The 17,071-nt window shown below is 32.5% G+C and overlaps 1 protein-coding gene across 20 annotated transcripts in view; it reads right to left on the bottom strand.

The window, feature by feature from the left end:
- LOC120634462 (twitchin) overlaps positions 1-17,071 on the bottom strand; it is a 160,556-nt gene that overhangs the window by 73,669 nt on the left and 69,816 nt on the right. For 13 of the 20 annotated variants that reach the window (XM_039905046.1, XM_039905045.1, XM_039905051.1 and 10 more), the window contains 17 exons: positions 16,261-16,296; positions 11,737-11,881; positions 11,357-11,593; positions 10,252-10,388; positions 6,773-6,898; positions 6,259-6,688; positions 5,833-6,099; positions 5,061-5,199; positions 4,632-4,846; positions 4,167-4,498; positions 3,908-4,091; positions 3,709-3,833; positions 3,249-3,426; positions 2,940-3,064; positions 2,723-2,749; positions 889-1,048; positions 111-244 (listed from right to left, as the gene is read on the bottom strand). In XM_039905046.1, the coding sequence (XP_039760980.1) occupies positions 111-244; positions 889-1,048; positions 2,723-2,749; positions 2,940-3,064; positions 3,249-3,426; positions 3,709-3,833; positions 3,908-4,091; positions 4,167-4,498; positions 4,632-4,846; positions 5,061-5,199; positions 5,833-6,099; positions 6,259-6,688; positions 6,773-6,898; positions 10,252-10,388; positions 11,357-11,593; positions 11,737-11,881; positions 16,261-16,296 (2,997 nt within the window). Of the gene's footprint in view, positions 1-110; positions 245-888; positions 1,049-2,722; positions 2,750-2,939; positions 3,065-3,248; positions 3,427-3,708; positions 3,834-3,907; positions 4,092-4,166; positions 4,499-4,631; positions 4,847-5,060; positions 5,200-5,832; positions 6,100-6,258; positions 6,689-6,772; positions 6,899-8,032; positions 8,111-9,538; positions 9,659-10,251; positions 10,389-11,356; positions 11,594-11,736; positions 11,882-13,250; positions 13,478-16,260; positions 16,297-17,071 lie in introns of those variants that run through there. The other 7 variants (XM_039905049.1, XM_039905050.1, XM_039905055.1 and 4 more) reach the window with 5 other exon arrangements.

Raw genomic sequence — 17,071 nt, 5'->3', positions numbered from 1 at the left:
ATTATTACGTAAAGCAATAACTAAATTATCTATTATAAAAAGCCTTAAATAATAACAATGCAAAGATCTCTAGACTATTTCACTATTATTTTTAATGGTTAGGTACATACCATGTCCATCTTTTCGAGTGTATATCCGGTTATGTCGGATCCCTGGAACTCGTCTGGCTTCTTCCATTTCACTGTAGCCTTTTCGGCGCGAACATCCACAACCTCGATTGGACCGTTTGGACGGTTAGGTTTATCTTGAAAAAGAAATAGCCATTATGAAGTGATACATCTGTGTTGTCTCAGCATTGTGTTGCTTGCAAATTTGTACCAAAAATTGGGTACCTACTTGACAACACACACACAAAAGAGACTTGGGTACTTTTATTTACAGGCCCCAAAAAATGACTAAGAATAAATAATACGTATCCATTTTTCCTTCCCATTACTAAACAACAAGGTTTTCGCAAATCAATTTTTACTTTGAGCACAGCTGCCTTAATTGATAACTGTTATTGAATAGGCAAGTTCTCAGCATAATTTTTTTTATTGGAATATCAGAATCACGTTCGCAAGTATCGATCAAGTAAGGATCAAGATAAATAAAGAATAAAAAAAACTATCAATTTGATCTAAATGACTTGTTTCAATGGGAAACAGCTGCAAAACCGTCTTGAATAAGACAGTACTTTTAAATGCTGCTAAAACTAAATCTAGTCTTTGAAGCCAATCAACATTTCACAAAAAATATTTTCCGAGGGCTTAGATAGTTTCATCACGAATTGATTGAATTCAGCTAAATAATATTACGATCGTTAAACAGGGTTAAAAAAAAATTAAGTTCACTACTAAAGCGATAGTCACCTTAAAAAAATTGATTTCTTCACAATTTAAAACTTACCCAAAACGACAACATCAGCAATGCTTTCGCAAGTGCCAGATGAGTTGGTGAGCACCAGCTTGTATTTCCCACTGTCGGGCCTGGTGGTCCTCCGGACTGTAAGGACGGTGTTCTTTTCGTACTTGTCAATGGTGATACGATCTCCATCGTCATGGATTTCCTATATTAATTTGAAAATTTTAGACCGAAAATAATAAAAATAGTTGTGGTAAACTCAATGAACGAAATACGAGGAATATAGAGTTCTACATCTTAAACGTCTTTCTGCATCAGATTTAACCAGTGTACAATTATTGATGAATATAACTTTGCTTGATGATTTTTGTTTTATTTAACACTGTTTATCAAACTTTATATGCCAATACCTCAAACTTCATTATTAGGAATGGATGTAATTTTCGAACTTCCGATTTGATTTATTTGTTGTATCGATATTTATTTTGAATAATTTTGCAAAAAAGAGAATATAATTTTAAAACTTTGACAGGCTCAAATGAGTGGAACTTAATTCGATACATTTACAAAACAAGAGGAACAGAGAAAGAAAATATAGACTAGAGAACTCAAGTAAAGTATTTCAATCATTCAATGCAGACAACATCGAGTGTTTAGTGATAAAGTGCATTCATTGAATAGTGTTAGACAGAAAATAATATGTTTAAAGTTTACACTTCATAGATAGAGTTAACACAAACTCGACGGTACTGGGTATGTTTTTGACCGTTTAAGTGCTCTGCTGTATTTCAGGAGTGATTAACATAAAGTGAAACATAGAAATCGTGAGATACTAACTTAAATTTAAAATTTAGATGCATTCGAACAAGATAACATAATACAAAGAAATTCGTTAACAATTTAACAATGTAATCATGCGAGTATGTAATGTGTATAATGTACATGATAATTCTGTAACGTAATGTTAAGTTTCTCGTTTCAATGCATCCGTGGAAATGTTTTTGATTCCAATAAAATACATCGAAAGCCTTACAGAACTCGTCACGAATGTTGATAATTGAGCGGCTACTATGTAAATACAAACTGAACAGGGGGCGTTGTTAAGTAGGTTTTTATGCATTTTACGAAGAAGCCTTTAAAATTGATTTCAAATATCTGAGTCGTGACGAGATGCTGTAATTTTATATTCGTTAAAAACGTCCCCAATCGTATCTATTGCGACATTTATATAATCATGATTTACAGAAGTAAGCTGGCATCTGCACTTTTAATTTTATATTTTGCTTAAAAGTAGATTTTTTGCTATTGTAAATAAGATCAGAACTACGAAATTTCACTAGAAACACACAGCGAAAGATTGAGAAAACTATGCATAGTATAGCTACGTGATCTGATTTATTAATAATGAGAATATAAGAACCAGAATCCATATAAGAACTAGAACAACCGATATACTCAGTTACAGGTTATAAAGTTGATATGGCAATGTGTGGGATACATAGGGTCATAAGCTGTTAGAAATCGCAATGCTAATAAATCCCCTACTAGATGGACAGATGATATCAAAGGAATCAAAGATACGATACAGTTCACCATACGGTGAAAAAATCAATACAAGAGAAAAAACCCAGCAGTAAATATCGAACAGCTGAGATGATTGATTTCAAACACAATATCCACGTACATCAACCCAGAAGTCAATAAAAAAAATGTGAAGCGAAATGCTAACTAATCTGTATATCATGATATTAAGGTACCGTTATAACATTGTATACAGTGTAATAGTGTTAGCCACATAATAGAAGTGTTGAACAGAGAAGAATGTTTAAGTAACAGTTTTTAGAACATTATGACAACATTTATTTTCACCCATCCTGACCTTCTCCGTGTACGCCTTTCCACGTTTCTTTTTAGAGGACAAAAACAAAAGGGTATTAATTATATGCAGACCGTATTCTCTTGGAGTTAAAATTTTTTGATTTCTTCAACTTATGAAACATCTTTAACCTTATTAAAAGATTATTGACGTATTTCTGAGTGACATCGGTAGAATTATGATAATATTTGTGTATTTATGTAAATATAAATTTAGTTACCTCTTCTCCTAGTATCCACTTTACTTCCGGCTCAGGTTCACCACCATATTTTATATCGAAGCTGATTACTTGACCCTTTTTGATGATCATACTTTGCAAGCCCTCACCAACGATATAAGGTTTAACTAAAACATATCAATAACTCATAAACGTACTGGTATATAAAGGGAGTATTTTCTTGTGTGACAAAACAAAATAGTCAATCAAGACGAGATATGCCAGAAGGCTATTATAAAATTAAGCTCTTACTGAATCTAATAAAATCAACAATTAATTCAGTATGTTTTAATTTTTGTTTTGTGTTCTTACCAAATCTGCACTTAGCAATGACAGGTTTAGTTGCATCACTGGGTTCACCGGGACCAGCCTTGTTAATCGCGCGAACTCTAAATTCGTAAGTGCCGCCTTCTTTTAGTCCAGTCTGGGTAGCTGATAAAGCATCTCCAGGTACTTCTACGCCCTTTACCCAGTCCTTGCCGAATTTTTCCTGAGAAAATAGCATAGTTATATTATTGGCACGCAAAGATAAAAAGACAATGTTCAATTTAGCTTTCATTTTTCTTTTTTGAAAAAAAATTGCGCCCCATCGATTCAGAGCATTTGATGACTGCTAGGCCTTCAGATGAAAACCTTCTAACCGATGAGAACTGTCAGCAACACAACCTTTTTTCATCAAGCTCTTTATCTAATAGCGAAGGGACAGTATCATCAAGTGTCATTTAAAATTTCTCGAAATATGGCTAGGAATAATCAACCTTCAAGAATCTACCTTATATTCAATAACGTATCCAGTGATTGGTGCACCACCATCGTTATCTGGTTTTTGCCATTTAATATCTGCATGATCTTTGTCCCAGTCTGTAAGTTCCACACCCTTTGGTTTCGATGGTTCATCTGAAAAGAATAACATGTTGGGAAACTTTGTTCATCGCAGACTTTTCTATAAATTCCTCATAAAAAAAACTTACCCCATGGATCTTTAGCCAATACTGGCTTGGCAAAGAGACCAGGCTCACTAGAACCAATTTTGTTAACAGCCCGGATCCTGAATTTGTAAGTCTTCTTTGGAATAAGATCTTCAACCTTGTATTTTGTAGGTTCACCGTATGCTACGTCTGCTACGCTATCCCATGCAGCTTTGAGTGACAGATCCTTTATAAATAATGGAAATAACGGTTATAAAAAAGATACTTAATTTTTTTTGTCGTAAATAATTCAAATATTTACCTGTCTCTCAATAATATATTTAATGATTGGTGAACCTCCATCATCTTGGGGAGCTTTCCATGCAACTACGCAAGACGTCTGGAACACTTCTGTAACCTCAACATCCTGAGGTACTGAAGGAACACTTTGCATGATGATGTTGACATCTTTAGAATCTTCTCCCTGAGCATTCGAAAGCTTAATCTGGTATTTACCAGAAGCTTCTCTTGTTGGTTTTTTGACCTTGAATAGAACTTTCTCTTGTTCTACTACTGCCTCGATTTCTTTGTTAGGCAGTGGTTTACCGTCCTTGAGCAACTTGGCTTCTATTGGTGTTTGACGCGTGCCATAAACTGTAATTACGATATGTGTCAATAAATATATTATCGTATATGGTTTACATTTTTTTGTCTATATATTTTTCCATTTTAAAGATAATATCTGAACCTTTAAGATGTTACGTCAAAAATAGTTCCAACAACTTACTTTTATAAGGCACTTCGATGACGAATTGATGTCCAGCTGGACCGTTAAACTCATCGGGACATTCAATCTGAGGCTTAGACTCGCCCTTCTTAACTGTCAGCTTACAAGAGGAAGTAAGTTCGCCAGATTGACAGAGAATTTCACCTTCATCGTCCATTTCTAATTTATTAAAGATCAGTTGGTGTTTTCCACCACCCAGATTCTTGATTTCAACCCTAAGTTAGATATAGAAATATTATTTACATAGAACTTAAAATAAAATAAAAGTTATAAAATTGTTTACATGAAACTATGGGTATTATCCCGACGAAACCTATTTGATTTTAGAGCACACTTTAACTAAGTTTATATAACTTATAATATTGTTGGCATTGCTTTTAAAATTTAGGACAACTACACATACAAAAAAAGCATTTTTTATAGTCTTACCTATCATTAGGTACAATAGGTTCCCCGTTGAAAGACCACACCGCTTCCGCAGTCTGATCCTGTAATTCGATTTCGAGTACAACCTTGTCCCGTTCAACTCCTTCTGTATCCTTCAACTTCTTGTTGAAGCGATTAGAATCTGCAAAATATTTTTATTAATTTTCTTTTCAGAGCTAGAAATCTTAAAAATCATCTCCAAAATTGTTTCGTTGCATAGATCACAGTTTACAAATTACATAATGAATGAGTGCATTCATATTGATAATAAATCGATTGATACAATGGAATGGATAGATTAAAAAGTTTATTATACTTTTATATCGTAGTTTATTTATTTAATTTAAAACTTCTTTCACCTTAAAAAAGCTTAGTTCTCAGCGAGTAACATAAATATTATTTTATCCCGGAAATAGTATGATTTTGGTCATATATATTAAATAAATAAACAACTATACACACACATCCCCATCTAGCCCCAAAGTAGCCGTAGCTTGTGTTATGGGTAATTTTATGAATAATATACATAAATATTCATAATATATAGATAAACACCCAGGAACTGTGGGTAAACAGAGGCACCCCGAACAGAGGCTATGGGAATAAAACCCACAAAAAAAAAAGCTGGGCCGCTGACCACTGTACCAATCAACCGTCGGTGCCCATAATGGTATTCAAACAGCAACTCGGAAGAAAAGCCGTTACTGAGCTGCTTGCTTTAAACCCTGAAAGTTACCGAATTGACAGTTTAAGATGAAGATAATAAAATACTAACATTTAACAGTCAATTCGCAAGTAGTCTCATCAGCATTACTGACACACTTGAAGTTGCCAGCATCTGTAACTTTCGCATCTTTAATGACCACCTTTCGTTTGCGTCCTTCTTTTGCTATCACAATTCGCTTGTCTGGTTTTATAGGCTGATCATCCTTGTACCATTTAACATCACCAGCTGCGTCATCCAGTTCACAAAGTAGAGTTATAGTATCTTTTTCAATTGCCTGCTGTGATTTCAGTACCTTGGTGAATTTGTATGGGTATTCTGCGAACAGTAGACAGCATTTCAATAATATCTTATTAAATATAAAATTAGTTTAATGTTGGTTTAGTTTCACAAATGGACACGGTAAGTAGCGCTGTAACAGTTATCTGTATTTCTTTGATTGCCAACTAAAATTGCAAGATATTGAAATATACTTGCCTACAATTTTAACATCACAATCAGTTTTATCAGCTTGTTTTTCAATCTTACAGGAATATTTTCCTGCATCTTCCATTTTAGCTTTCTTAATTGCTAATTTACAAACGCCAGATAAATCCTTTGAGATCTGGAACTCTTCCCCATCTTCAAGTTTTGATTCCCCTTTCCACCAAGAAACAATAGCTAGGCTGTTTGAAACAACGCACTCTAAAACGACTTCATGTTTCGTATATCCAGTAAGGGTCTTCTTTAGATTTTTCGTAAAGGTGTATGTGGGATCAGGCTCTTCCACTTGTAAGAAGGCGGTGGAGTTAATACCACCAATTTCAATACTAATTTTACCTGTATCTTCAACTTTGGGGTTGAATATGATTAATTTATAGGAATCTTGCTCGTTAGTCATTTTATACTTAGAACCTGGGAATAATTCCTACAACAAAAAATAGTATGATATAATCACAATACTTTTAGAACTAGATGTAACAGTAACTAAATGTTTTTATTGTTAACTTACATCCTTACGGAAAAACCATTTCGGTTTAGCATTAGGTTTTGTGAAAATGGCTTCAAACGTCACTTTCTTATCCTTTCCTTCCTTTGCGAATTGATCTACTAAAGGTTTCAAGAACGACTCTTGTTTCTGAAACATATAAGTGAAATAATCAATATACCTGTAAAATGTAAAAATAATTCGGTGCAATAACAAAAAGTGCTCTTCAGACCAAAAGCTTTGTGCGGACCAACTGTCACCTTGACTTCACATTTGAACACTTTGAACGATCACTCAATACGAGAAGTGGCACAGAAATAAAAATGCATGAAAGTGAATGGAACACTTGAAATTTATGAGAGAACCGAGGCGTTAGATTCATCAGCCATTCTTTCATCGTCACCCATCATTTATAAAACCATGCTTTTGTACAGAAATCGGAGTTTTCTTGACATTGAAGAAGGTGCAGGAAGTGGGCGAAGTGGGCGAATCTGAAGATATATTTATGCACAGTATTGATAGACAACTGTTTAAAAATAATGAATTATTTTTTAATATTATTAGATGAGAGATAAGCTGTTCAATCTTACAATTCATTATTTTTCAACAAAATTTTAAAATATTCTTCAACACGGAAACCACTGTGCAATACCCGGTGCAAATGCTTTAAGAGTTTGAGAGATATCGCAGAGTGCAGAAGAGCCTAAGAGGGAGAGAGAAGAAGACAGACGAAACAATAGATGTGCTTTTATACACTGTTCATTGTGACAAAACGTCGCTAGAGACAGAAGTAGTATGGAGCTTGCACTGATAACTAACATGGTCCGTCCTGTTGAACCATGATATTCAGATTTATTATAAGAGAATTCATCTCTTATTTTGACATCACACAAGCATTGGAATGTTGAAAAATATATATGAAATGTTACGAATTCATTACAAAAATATTCAAAGCCTTTTATCCACTTAAAATAATGATGCATTTCAATCTCATTTATAAGTAATAATCACAAGTGTGTACTGATAATATTTAATGCTATGTTTAAATGGCCAGTGCATTCCGAACCTATAACTGTAACTCATTCAGTGTGTAGTGTGTAGCGCATAATTCATTCGTACAATTTAATATTAGATATCAGTGCAAGACGATAATTTCTAATCTTGCTGGACAGATTTATGCTCAAGTGTAGACGTGAAACATATTCTTGTGCGACAAAATTGCGTATAGTGATACAATTCAAGATGCATTGTGTCATCTACTGACGGACAAACGCGGTGTCAAACCTCGTTTCTTTTGAACGAGTGCAGCACCGGCCAATCCGGAATCAGTTCTGCTAGAGACGGTCTTCTATTTTTGGATCTCTACAAAATATCCACAAATCCTTAGTGATCTTAACGACTATTTTTAAAAAGTAATTTAAAGTGTTTTGAATGCTGCTCAGTGTCGACCTATTTCCCTACACCTTGACATATATATATGTGACTGTGATTTATCAATTAGTCCACCGTTAAATTATTAAACACATAATATTATATAGTTTAAACTTAAACTCCGAAATTAATAATTATTAACATTCTAAAACCTGCGTACACCGAATGCATCAACTGAAATGTATAATGGTTTACATGAAAAATAAATGACGTGATCAAAGCTCCTCAATCGTCGTAACAGAAACCTGAAATCAAATTTATTTGACAACAATCCATAGAAAAGTTCATCAAATTCATTCCACTTACATTCCCTGTAAATGAAGTTAGAAAAGAAAGAAGTGAAGTGGTGATACAAAAACCTTGTGCTTGTTATTTAAAAATCCATTATTTATGCATTGTTTTTAAATCGCTCTCAATTACCAGTATCAATATAACAAGATGTAGTTCGCCATAATTAAACTTACATCAATCAAAATATAGGTTGACCAAAATATAAACTTATTGAAATTGATAATGATAATTTTTGAGGATAATTTAAGTTTTCTGTTTTATCAGTTTATGTCATTCCTTTTTAAAATAGAATTTCAATCCTTTTGGATTCGGTTAACTTTCATCACACGTTATGAATTTTAGCTCATTTTTTGGATGAATATTTGTCTTTTAATATTCCAATAGGAAAGAAAATCTATTATATTTATTTTTACTTTTATTTCTCCTTCTTATCGAACCTTTATTTTGACAGCCTCCACCAGATCGGGCCAATCTGGTATTATTTCAGGAAGAGACATACGTCTCCTTATTTGATATATACCCTAGAATCGACAGCAGATGATTTACATATGCCTCCTAAACTATACTTATAGTTTAATGGTGAGAGCTACATTAATTCTAAGCAATGTTAAGAGTATAAGTGAAAGTTTTGAGAATCGCCATTCACAATTATATATGATTTGATATGGAACACATTAGGTTATATACTAAGTACTGAGGTTTACAACTTACGGTATATAGTGTTCTAATGTGAAATAAATCGAGAAACTTTCCCGTAAACCACCCAGCCATGGTGTTGAGGGTTTTTGCTAAGATTCTTGGGAAATATTATTAATGTTTTTGGGACCATAAACCGGTTCGTTTATGTACCGATATGTCATTAGTATTGACAATATGCTTTTGACAACGTACTTTTCCGACTCCTTTGGTATACAACATTTAAAAAAATGAGTAGTAAATAATCTAAACTTTTTAGAAAGTTTCAGAGAAAATAATTATTAGAAATATTGTTGTGAAGTAATTGAAAATAAAGTGGAAAAGAAAGGTAAGATGGAATGAATAGTGATGTGTTTCTGGTGTACTGAGGACCTTGAACCACGACCAATTTGATGAGTGTCGGCGCCTGTCCGTTGGGAATCTATACATTTCGACACCTTCTGATACGACCACAAGTTGCCCATCCTCCTCGAAATATCCAGTCTCTAATCCCTAAGAAGCAAATATAATGATGCAAACGATGTTCTACAGTTTGATTATTTTTTTATGGACGATGTACTTTATATACTTGTAAATTATTACAAGTTTTCTGTTATTCTGTCTATTATTTATCTGTGTCTGTTCAGTTTAATAATCAATGTAAAACCATCAATGTTTAATAATCAAAGTTAAATGGATGTATTACTTACAAATGATACTACAGTATCTATGTAGCTGAATATAGTTTTAAATGAATCACTTAAATTGGGTAGTAAAATCAGCGAACGAAAATTTTGATCGCTAGGTAAAATAGTTTTAATACAAGATTTTACATCCGATGGAGCTGTCTTGATTAACTAAGAATTATTTATCCTTAGAAGAAAGTGTTAATCGTTAAATTATGTTTTTCTTCATAATAGTTATTGAGCTACCATATTATAATTTTAACATAATTTAAGGATAAACGACATTTAATTTAAGTTTATTAAAAAATGTTTATCATTATTTTATTAGGCTTCATATCACCACCTTAATTCGTTAAACAGGGTAATAATACGGTCTGTTTTCATCAATAAGAAAAACCACAAATAACATAATTGCTTTACCTTTTCCACCTTCTTTAGAGGAGGGATTGGTTTTTCAACTTCCTTCAAGTCACCCCAATCCGGGTCCTCTTTCTTTTCACCCCATTGTTTGTATTTTCTCTTTTTAAGCATAGCTCTGAAGTCCATACCACTGGCATCTGTATTAACATATATATATTGATTTTGACTAAAGATTGGTAGTAATTACCTAGATCTCTTAATTTAATAGATCGGCAACAGGTAAGAGTTTATAATACCTATCGCGATCGAAAGAAAGGTTGAGAAAGGACTAAAAAGAGTTTTTTAAATTCTACAACAGAGAAATGAATTTTGAACAAAAGTCCGTCATTTTTCAAGTTGTACCCATGGAACTTCATTAGTATTTGGGCTTTCATTTGCTTTACGAGTTGCCTGGATCTTGATTTCTGGAGACGGGCATAGTTATCACGGGAAAATGTCATAATCTCATTGGATACCAGAAATTCTACTACGATAAGGTTGCTGACATTCGTTAATAGAATTGCAAATAATATACTATAACTTAGAAAGTTTGTCCAGTCCTTATTTCTTGGGTTATATAAAAATGGCGCTAGTATTATAATGTGCCTTTGCCCGTTTATCACAACTTCATATCATGACTTGATTTTGAGTAGATACAGCTAGTTTTGCAAATCAAAGACCATATAAATTTTTACTGCAAAATGGGCGAAATTAGTGGCGAAGAAGGAATGTAAGATTACTAGGTCAATGCAAACAAAAAATCTGAAATAATTATAATAGACAGATGTTTATATAATATATAACATAAAGATAATACTACTTCTCTAACTCTAATCGTTTCGAAATAAACCGAATTGGTGCTTCTAAATGGTCAAAAAGTAATAAAAAAAAACATTTTTATGTTCAGTTTAAGTAACGGAATATTAATTGCGCAAGTCGGAGTCCATTGACTACCATTTATTTAGTTAATACATCAGTTAAATATTAATAAACCACATAAATAAAGTCAATATCGTCATCATCCCTTTTTAATGCTGAATCTGTGCCCTCTCTTATAGGAAAAAATGCATATGAGGGAAGGCACGAGAAAGAAATAAATAATGTAATTTACATAAAAAAAACTCACCCGATACATAAAGTGACATTTCAGCCGTGTCCTCTCCATGAATATTGCTAACAACAACCCTGTATGTTCCTTCATCGATTGGTTTCACTTTTCTCATGCAAAGTGTGATAAGACCTGTTTCACCGTCCGTTACGAACTTGAAACGGCCTCCCTCTAGAATCTCTGATACTCCTTTGTAGAATTTGAATGTAGGTGCTGGGTTACCTTCGACTTGTACGGTAAGATATCCAGTTTGGTCTTTGGAAAACAAAAAAAAACTTTTAATTTAACGCCAAACTTTAAGTCCATATTTCTTCCACACAACTTTTTGTTGAAAAAACAATGTATATGTTAGAAGTAATAAAACTTTAAAATTAAAATAATTGATGAATAGACCAGACCTTCAATAGCTGAGTTGCTTTCTGGAGCGTCAATAATTTGTGGTGGCCCCTCATTTCCATGAGGCTTTAGAGGAACAGATGGTTTGTTGATCAAGTCTTCCAAGTCTTGAATAGATGGCCTTCTTACATCACCTGATTTTCTTCGCTATATTATCAATGTGATATTAATAAACGAAATCATTTCTTATCATATAATTGTTAATCACATTGAAACACACATCAACTTATTTTACAAAAATAAACATTTAAGTAAACTAAATCTTTCAAAGCAGAGCGCTTTGAATAGATAACATAGATTAGGGAAATAACGTTTTCAACATAATATTAACATCAAAAGACAGTTTTAAAATTATAAGGTTCTCTTTTTGAATGTGACAAAAGTTTTGAAGAACATATTAAGACGTTCTCTTAACTCTTATCCAAAAATATGTTAACGGAGTCAAGCGGATCGTCAATCACAATCTTGCAAAGATAACATCGCAAAAATCTAAATCATTTTAATAAAGGTACTACTAAATAAAGGTAATAGCCTAGTGTGATTGTTTGGACAATTGAACTCAAACATTGCTTATGTTTGAATTTAAATACATACCTAAAATTTGTTTTAAACTATTATGGGATTACATAGCTATGTAGATTTTGAGGCACATTACAAAAGAGGTCCATATTTTGATGGTAAGGAACGTACGCGTCAGCGCTATAGCGTATTCAGTCATCGAGATACGTTTGAAACAATTTGGCCGCAAATAAACTGAGATTGAAAAATTATGCCGTAACTAAATACAAGATACATTAGTTGTGTTATGACAGATGCGGTGCATCATGTGCGTTCGCCAAATGACCTGACAATGAAGCCCTGGACTTCCTGATAAATGTAGCGCAAGTGTTGAAGTAGCACTTGGATAATAATTATAACTGTGAATTATAGTGGCAATTTTATATTTACCAATGACGTCATTGATAGTGTCATTTATATTATGATTTCTTGAGGCTCTCCGTAAAATTTTGGATTGGGGTAGATCCTGAGGTTAAAGTCGTAACAAAAGCTTAAAGGCTTAACAACTAAGCAAAATCTTTTTGATCCATGTAAGTGCTTAGGTACAAAACAATTGCTAGGGTTTTATTCCTAGCATATTAAAATTTTCTATTATTTTTGCAGCTTTATTTCAACAGGTATTATTAATATTCACATAAAAAGATAGAAAGTGAATGACTAGGTTTCCAGTTTAAAAAACTGACAAATTAGGCTAACGTACATATTTATTAAATGCAGAACTTCCTGTAATCTCTCTCAAATAATCTTTAATTATGAAAAAAAGAAAACGGAACAAAGTTCGGAAAAGGGAACAAAGTTTTCTTATTTAATCTTAATTAAATAGATAAAGTTTTTTAAAATCCATTTCTCCACCACGCAAAACAGTTTGGTACATATTAAAGTAACATTAACAAACGTATGTCGATGACTTAAATTTTACCTAGAAATAAAATTTGAATGTTTAAGCATGCGTACTTACCGGATCAGCTTTTGGGACGGGCAACTTTGCTTTATTAGCAGGTGGTTTTTTTGCAACCGCTGCCATAGTGAGTTTAAGGTGCCACAATACAATTTAGTTAGTACACTAAGAGTACTTATGGTCAAAACCAAATCCCAGTTTGATCACAGTTGCATCATCGTTTCAGTTATTTAATCATAGCTCACGGGTATCACAATAATTTAAATTGAGAATAATTTCATTGCCGTTTTTTTCATTTAAATCACACATATTATCAGTTTGGAGAAAAAATCGGGGTTTGAAAATGGAAAATTTTGGTTTGTTTCTGTTCTGTTCAAAGTTGTCGTTTCTAAGTTTTTAATTGTTTAAAATTTTTGATGTTGGATAGGTATCGGCTACGGGCAGTTCGATATGTGTTCTTCCATCTTAAAATGGGCGCGAATCTCAAAAGACTGAAAGGGGTGGCGACACGAACGCTTTGCTGTGGAATAGGCGGGGACGGGGAGAGCGGGTTTCTATTTGTGCACAGCACAAATCAGCAGACCAATCCAATTAATTATCAGATTAAGGTGAGCATCCGTGTGTACTTGGACGATGCTGTTAACAAACGTGTGAAGTTGTCTTCAGTCGGTAACTATCGTAACATATGCAATAATTTAAGCAGTAGATTGCTTAATTCCGACTCATACAGTGTTAGTACTGCTTGTGTTTTTATTTTTAAACGGAGTTTATTTTTTAAAGACATGCGCCTATAAAACAAATTTCTTATTAATTGAATCTTACGGATTGCAGTTTTGTAAATTTTGTATAAAAAAAAGTTTCATGAGTGTTTGAAAATGTGGCTGTCTCTTAACCTACATTACGCGAAGACTAAGATTTGCAAATTAACATGCCATCTTTTCAAAATCAGGGCGTCTTTAAATCTTAATATAACATATTGATAAAATAAAAATGAAACTTAGCTAGAACGATTTATCGCCCCCGAAACCCCCTGTATACTAAATTTCATGAAAATTGTGTGAGCCGATTCCGAGATTCCAATTAGATATATAGGTACAAGAATTGCTCGTTTAAAGATATAAGATTGGTCACACTGTTTTCAGGATATGCTGTGAATGTAGTAACACCTGTCAAAGGTATTGATGTTGGAGCTTCATAGCCAATACCTTTCAGAACTGTATCCATGCCAAGATTTCCCGAGATATCATTACATCCCACGACTAGGGCGGACAGCCCACGCGCTTTGAGTAAGGTAAGTACCTGCTCTATATCTATCTGTCAATCACATTTACGTGTATTCTTGTCTATTTGCAGGTTGACCTTGTTTTTAATAATAACATTGTCTAATTATGTGGCGATTTGAAATGTGCTCTAGTATTTTTTAGTTCGAATACATTTCATTTTCATTTTACTTAATGATTCACCACATAACAATTTTGACATATTTAGTATCAACTGTTATCTTACTTAAAAAGTGTCTTAAATTCCAAGCAGAAATAGTTTTAATTATGATTTTTTTTTCGTGAAATGTTTATTAAATATATATACATATATATATATATAGATATTTAATAAACGTATTGTTGATATATATATTATATATATATTTATAGTCTAAATCGAATGTTGCCTAAATAAATCACAACACGTTATTAAGGATATTATCTTTTTGCTTATGTGCTTAATCTATAGATCTACTCATAGCTTAATAGAGAAGCTTAAGTATGGTTAACATTTTATCACGTTTCATTTACGGGGGCTGAAAATTTAACGGTCTTTATAATAACGATATCCCGATAGTCAGGTATCTATTTAGCAAAACAGCTTCGCTTAAAATATCTTGAACGAGAATACTATAGGAGCAATAAGTCACTACTTTTGGCAACTTACAATTATTAAAGCGTCCTAATAAAGATGGACTCACCTTGGCCTTTATTATAAGAGTTACTATCAATCATTAGTATTCGCCAAAGAGCTGGCGTATTGTTGATATATTCTGTCTTGGTTAGATTTACTGCACGCGTTTCTGATCGTAATCCTAGTGGAACACCGTTTGGTAATAAATCTTTATTTTCTTTAGATGCTCCAGATTCAGAAGAATGCCTGTCCATTAGATCATCGGAAATGCTTATAAGTAAGTTATTATAATAATTTTAATATCAGAATACTTTTATGTTCATCTTGCATGCTAATCAAGCTGAAATGTTTTAAATTCAATAATTTTCATAACGATATAATATTTATTATATTGTAGAAATAACATTGGCTCTACGCTAAATTAATTAGCTTATATTTATACACCTTTGTTTTGCTTCCGCTTCTATATCTAAAACGATTGATTTATAAATTGGTTAGGACATAATTAGACACGACGTTGTTTGAGAATGCAACTTGGATACATATTTGTTTTGTGACACCTTTATGAACGTTAGGGATTTATTTTTATCTTCTATTTTTAGTTTGATGTTAATAGTATTTGTTTACTGAGCAGGGCTCTTTTTAGTATAATCTTTACAGAATGTTATAATAGGAACATAATTAATAACATTATCGTCTCCATAGAAGTTGTTTCGGCAGATCTGTTTGCTTTCCAAACAAAAATTACCCTCAAAAGGTTCTATTAAGACAAATTTGTTGCATATTTAGGAACGTTATTTAATAAGGCATGCAGATTAGGTTACATTATTGTGCAGGTCATAGTTCCATCTTTGTTTGTGGAACGTTGTTAATATGGTAAAGATGTAAAAAAGTTAATATAAAGTGTTAGTTGCTCTATTTGCTACTTTTTGGTTTCTTATAAAATTTCTTTAAAAAATTTCATTGCTTTTCCTTCTTTTTACATCATCATTGAAACGAATTATATAACGTCAGCCTATATCGTTTTATAATCAGTTTCTTTTATTAACACATTTTCTTTAATCGCTTTCGAAAACAGATACAAATTAATCACTGTAAAAAATCTATGTTAGCCACGTTCTAAATTTTTTTTTATAACATAGATATCTAAACATATATCTCCACACAAGTGTACCTCGTTCTCGAGTTGACCAGGCCTTCCGGCGCGTTTCTTTTTTGGAAAAAAATAATTGTTTTAGTACAAACATTCTCTGTTAACCTTGTGCATTTTTAAATTTCCTATAAATATAAAAATAATTAGTGTTTAGAGAAAAAAATTCGAAATGTTGATTTAAGCGTTTAATTGTGTGTGTGCGTGTATGTGCTTTATGTACAAAGTGTATCAATGTTGTAATCGTGCTATAATATAAGCGGCGAAAATATATTACACAGCGCTAGCGTGAGTAAGGACTTAATTCCAATAGAAATGCTTAAATGAAAGAAAAAATAGCTGTTGAAGCAAAGTAAGTCGACAGTTAATGAAGCTAACCAGAAGTTTACTATGAAGCAATGTATATTTTTTTATGAAATCATGCAAATGACCAGTTCTGTAATCATAACAATTAAAAAATTTAACTAAAACCAGTATGTAAAAATATTTAAGAAAATGTCCTTGCTAGTAAAAGCAGATTTTATTAATTTTTTTTGATGGACATTATATTGGGAATTAAAAGGGCATAGAGGATATATATTAGTATTTTACTACTTAATAGATATTAAAATTTATTTTCTAGATATTTTATATCACTAAAATGTAAATAGTTATGCTGTTGAATTTCTGGTCTGGAAAATAGTGGACTGTAAGTGCATAAAATGTAGAGTTTTGAACAGTAAAGATGTATTGTTGAGAAGATAGTGAAATCAGTAATTGCATTTTAAAGAAAAGAAGTCATTTAACGAGTATGTGTATAAACATAGAAACATCGTCCGTAAAGTCGTGTGCGAGA

This window comes from Pararge aegeria, chromosome 24, assembly GCF_905163445.1.
Source record: "Pararge aegeria chromosome 24, ilParAegt1.1, whole genome shotgun sequence".
NCBI lineage: Eukaryota > Metazoa > Arthropoda > Insecta > Lepidoptera > Nymphalidae > Pararge > Pararge aegeria.
The sequence above is the reverse complement of the archived record's forward strand: the minus strand, read 5'-3'. Positions and strand labels throughout refer to the sequence as shown.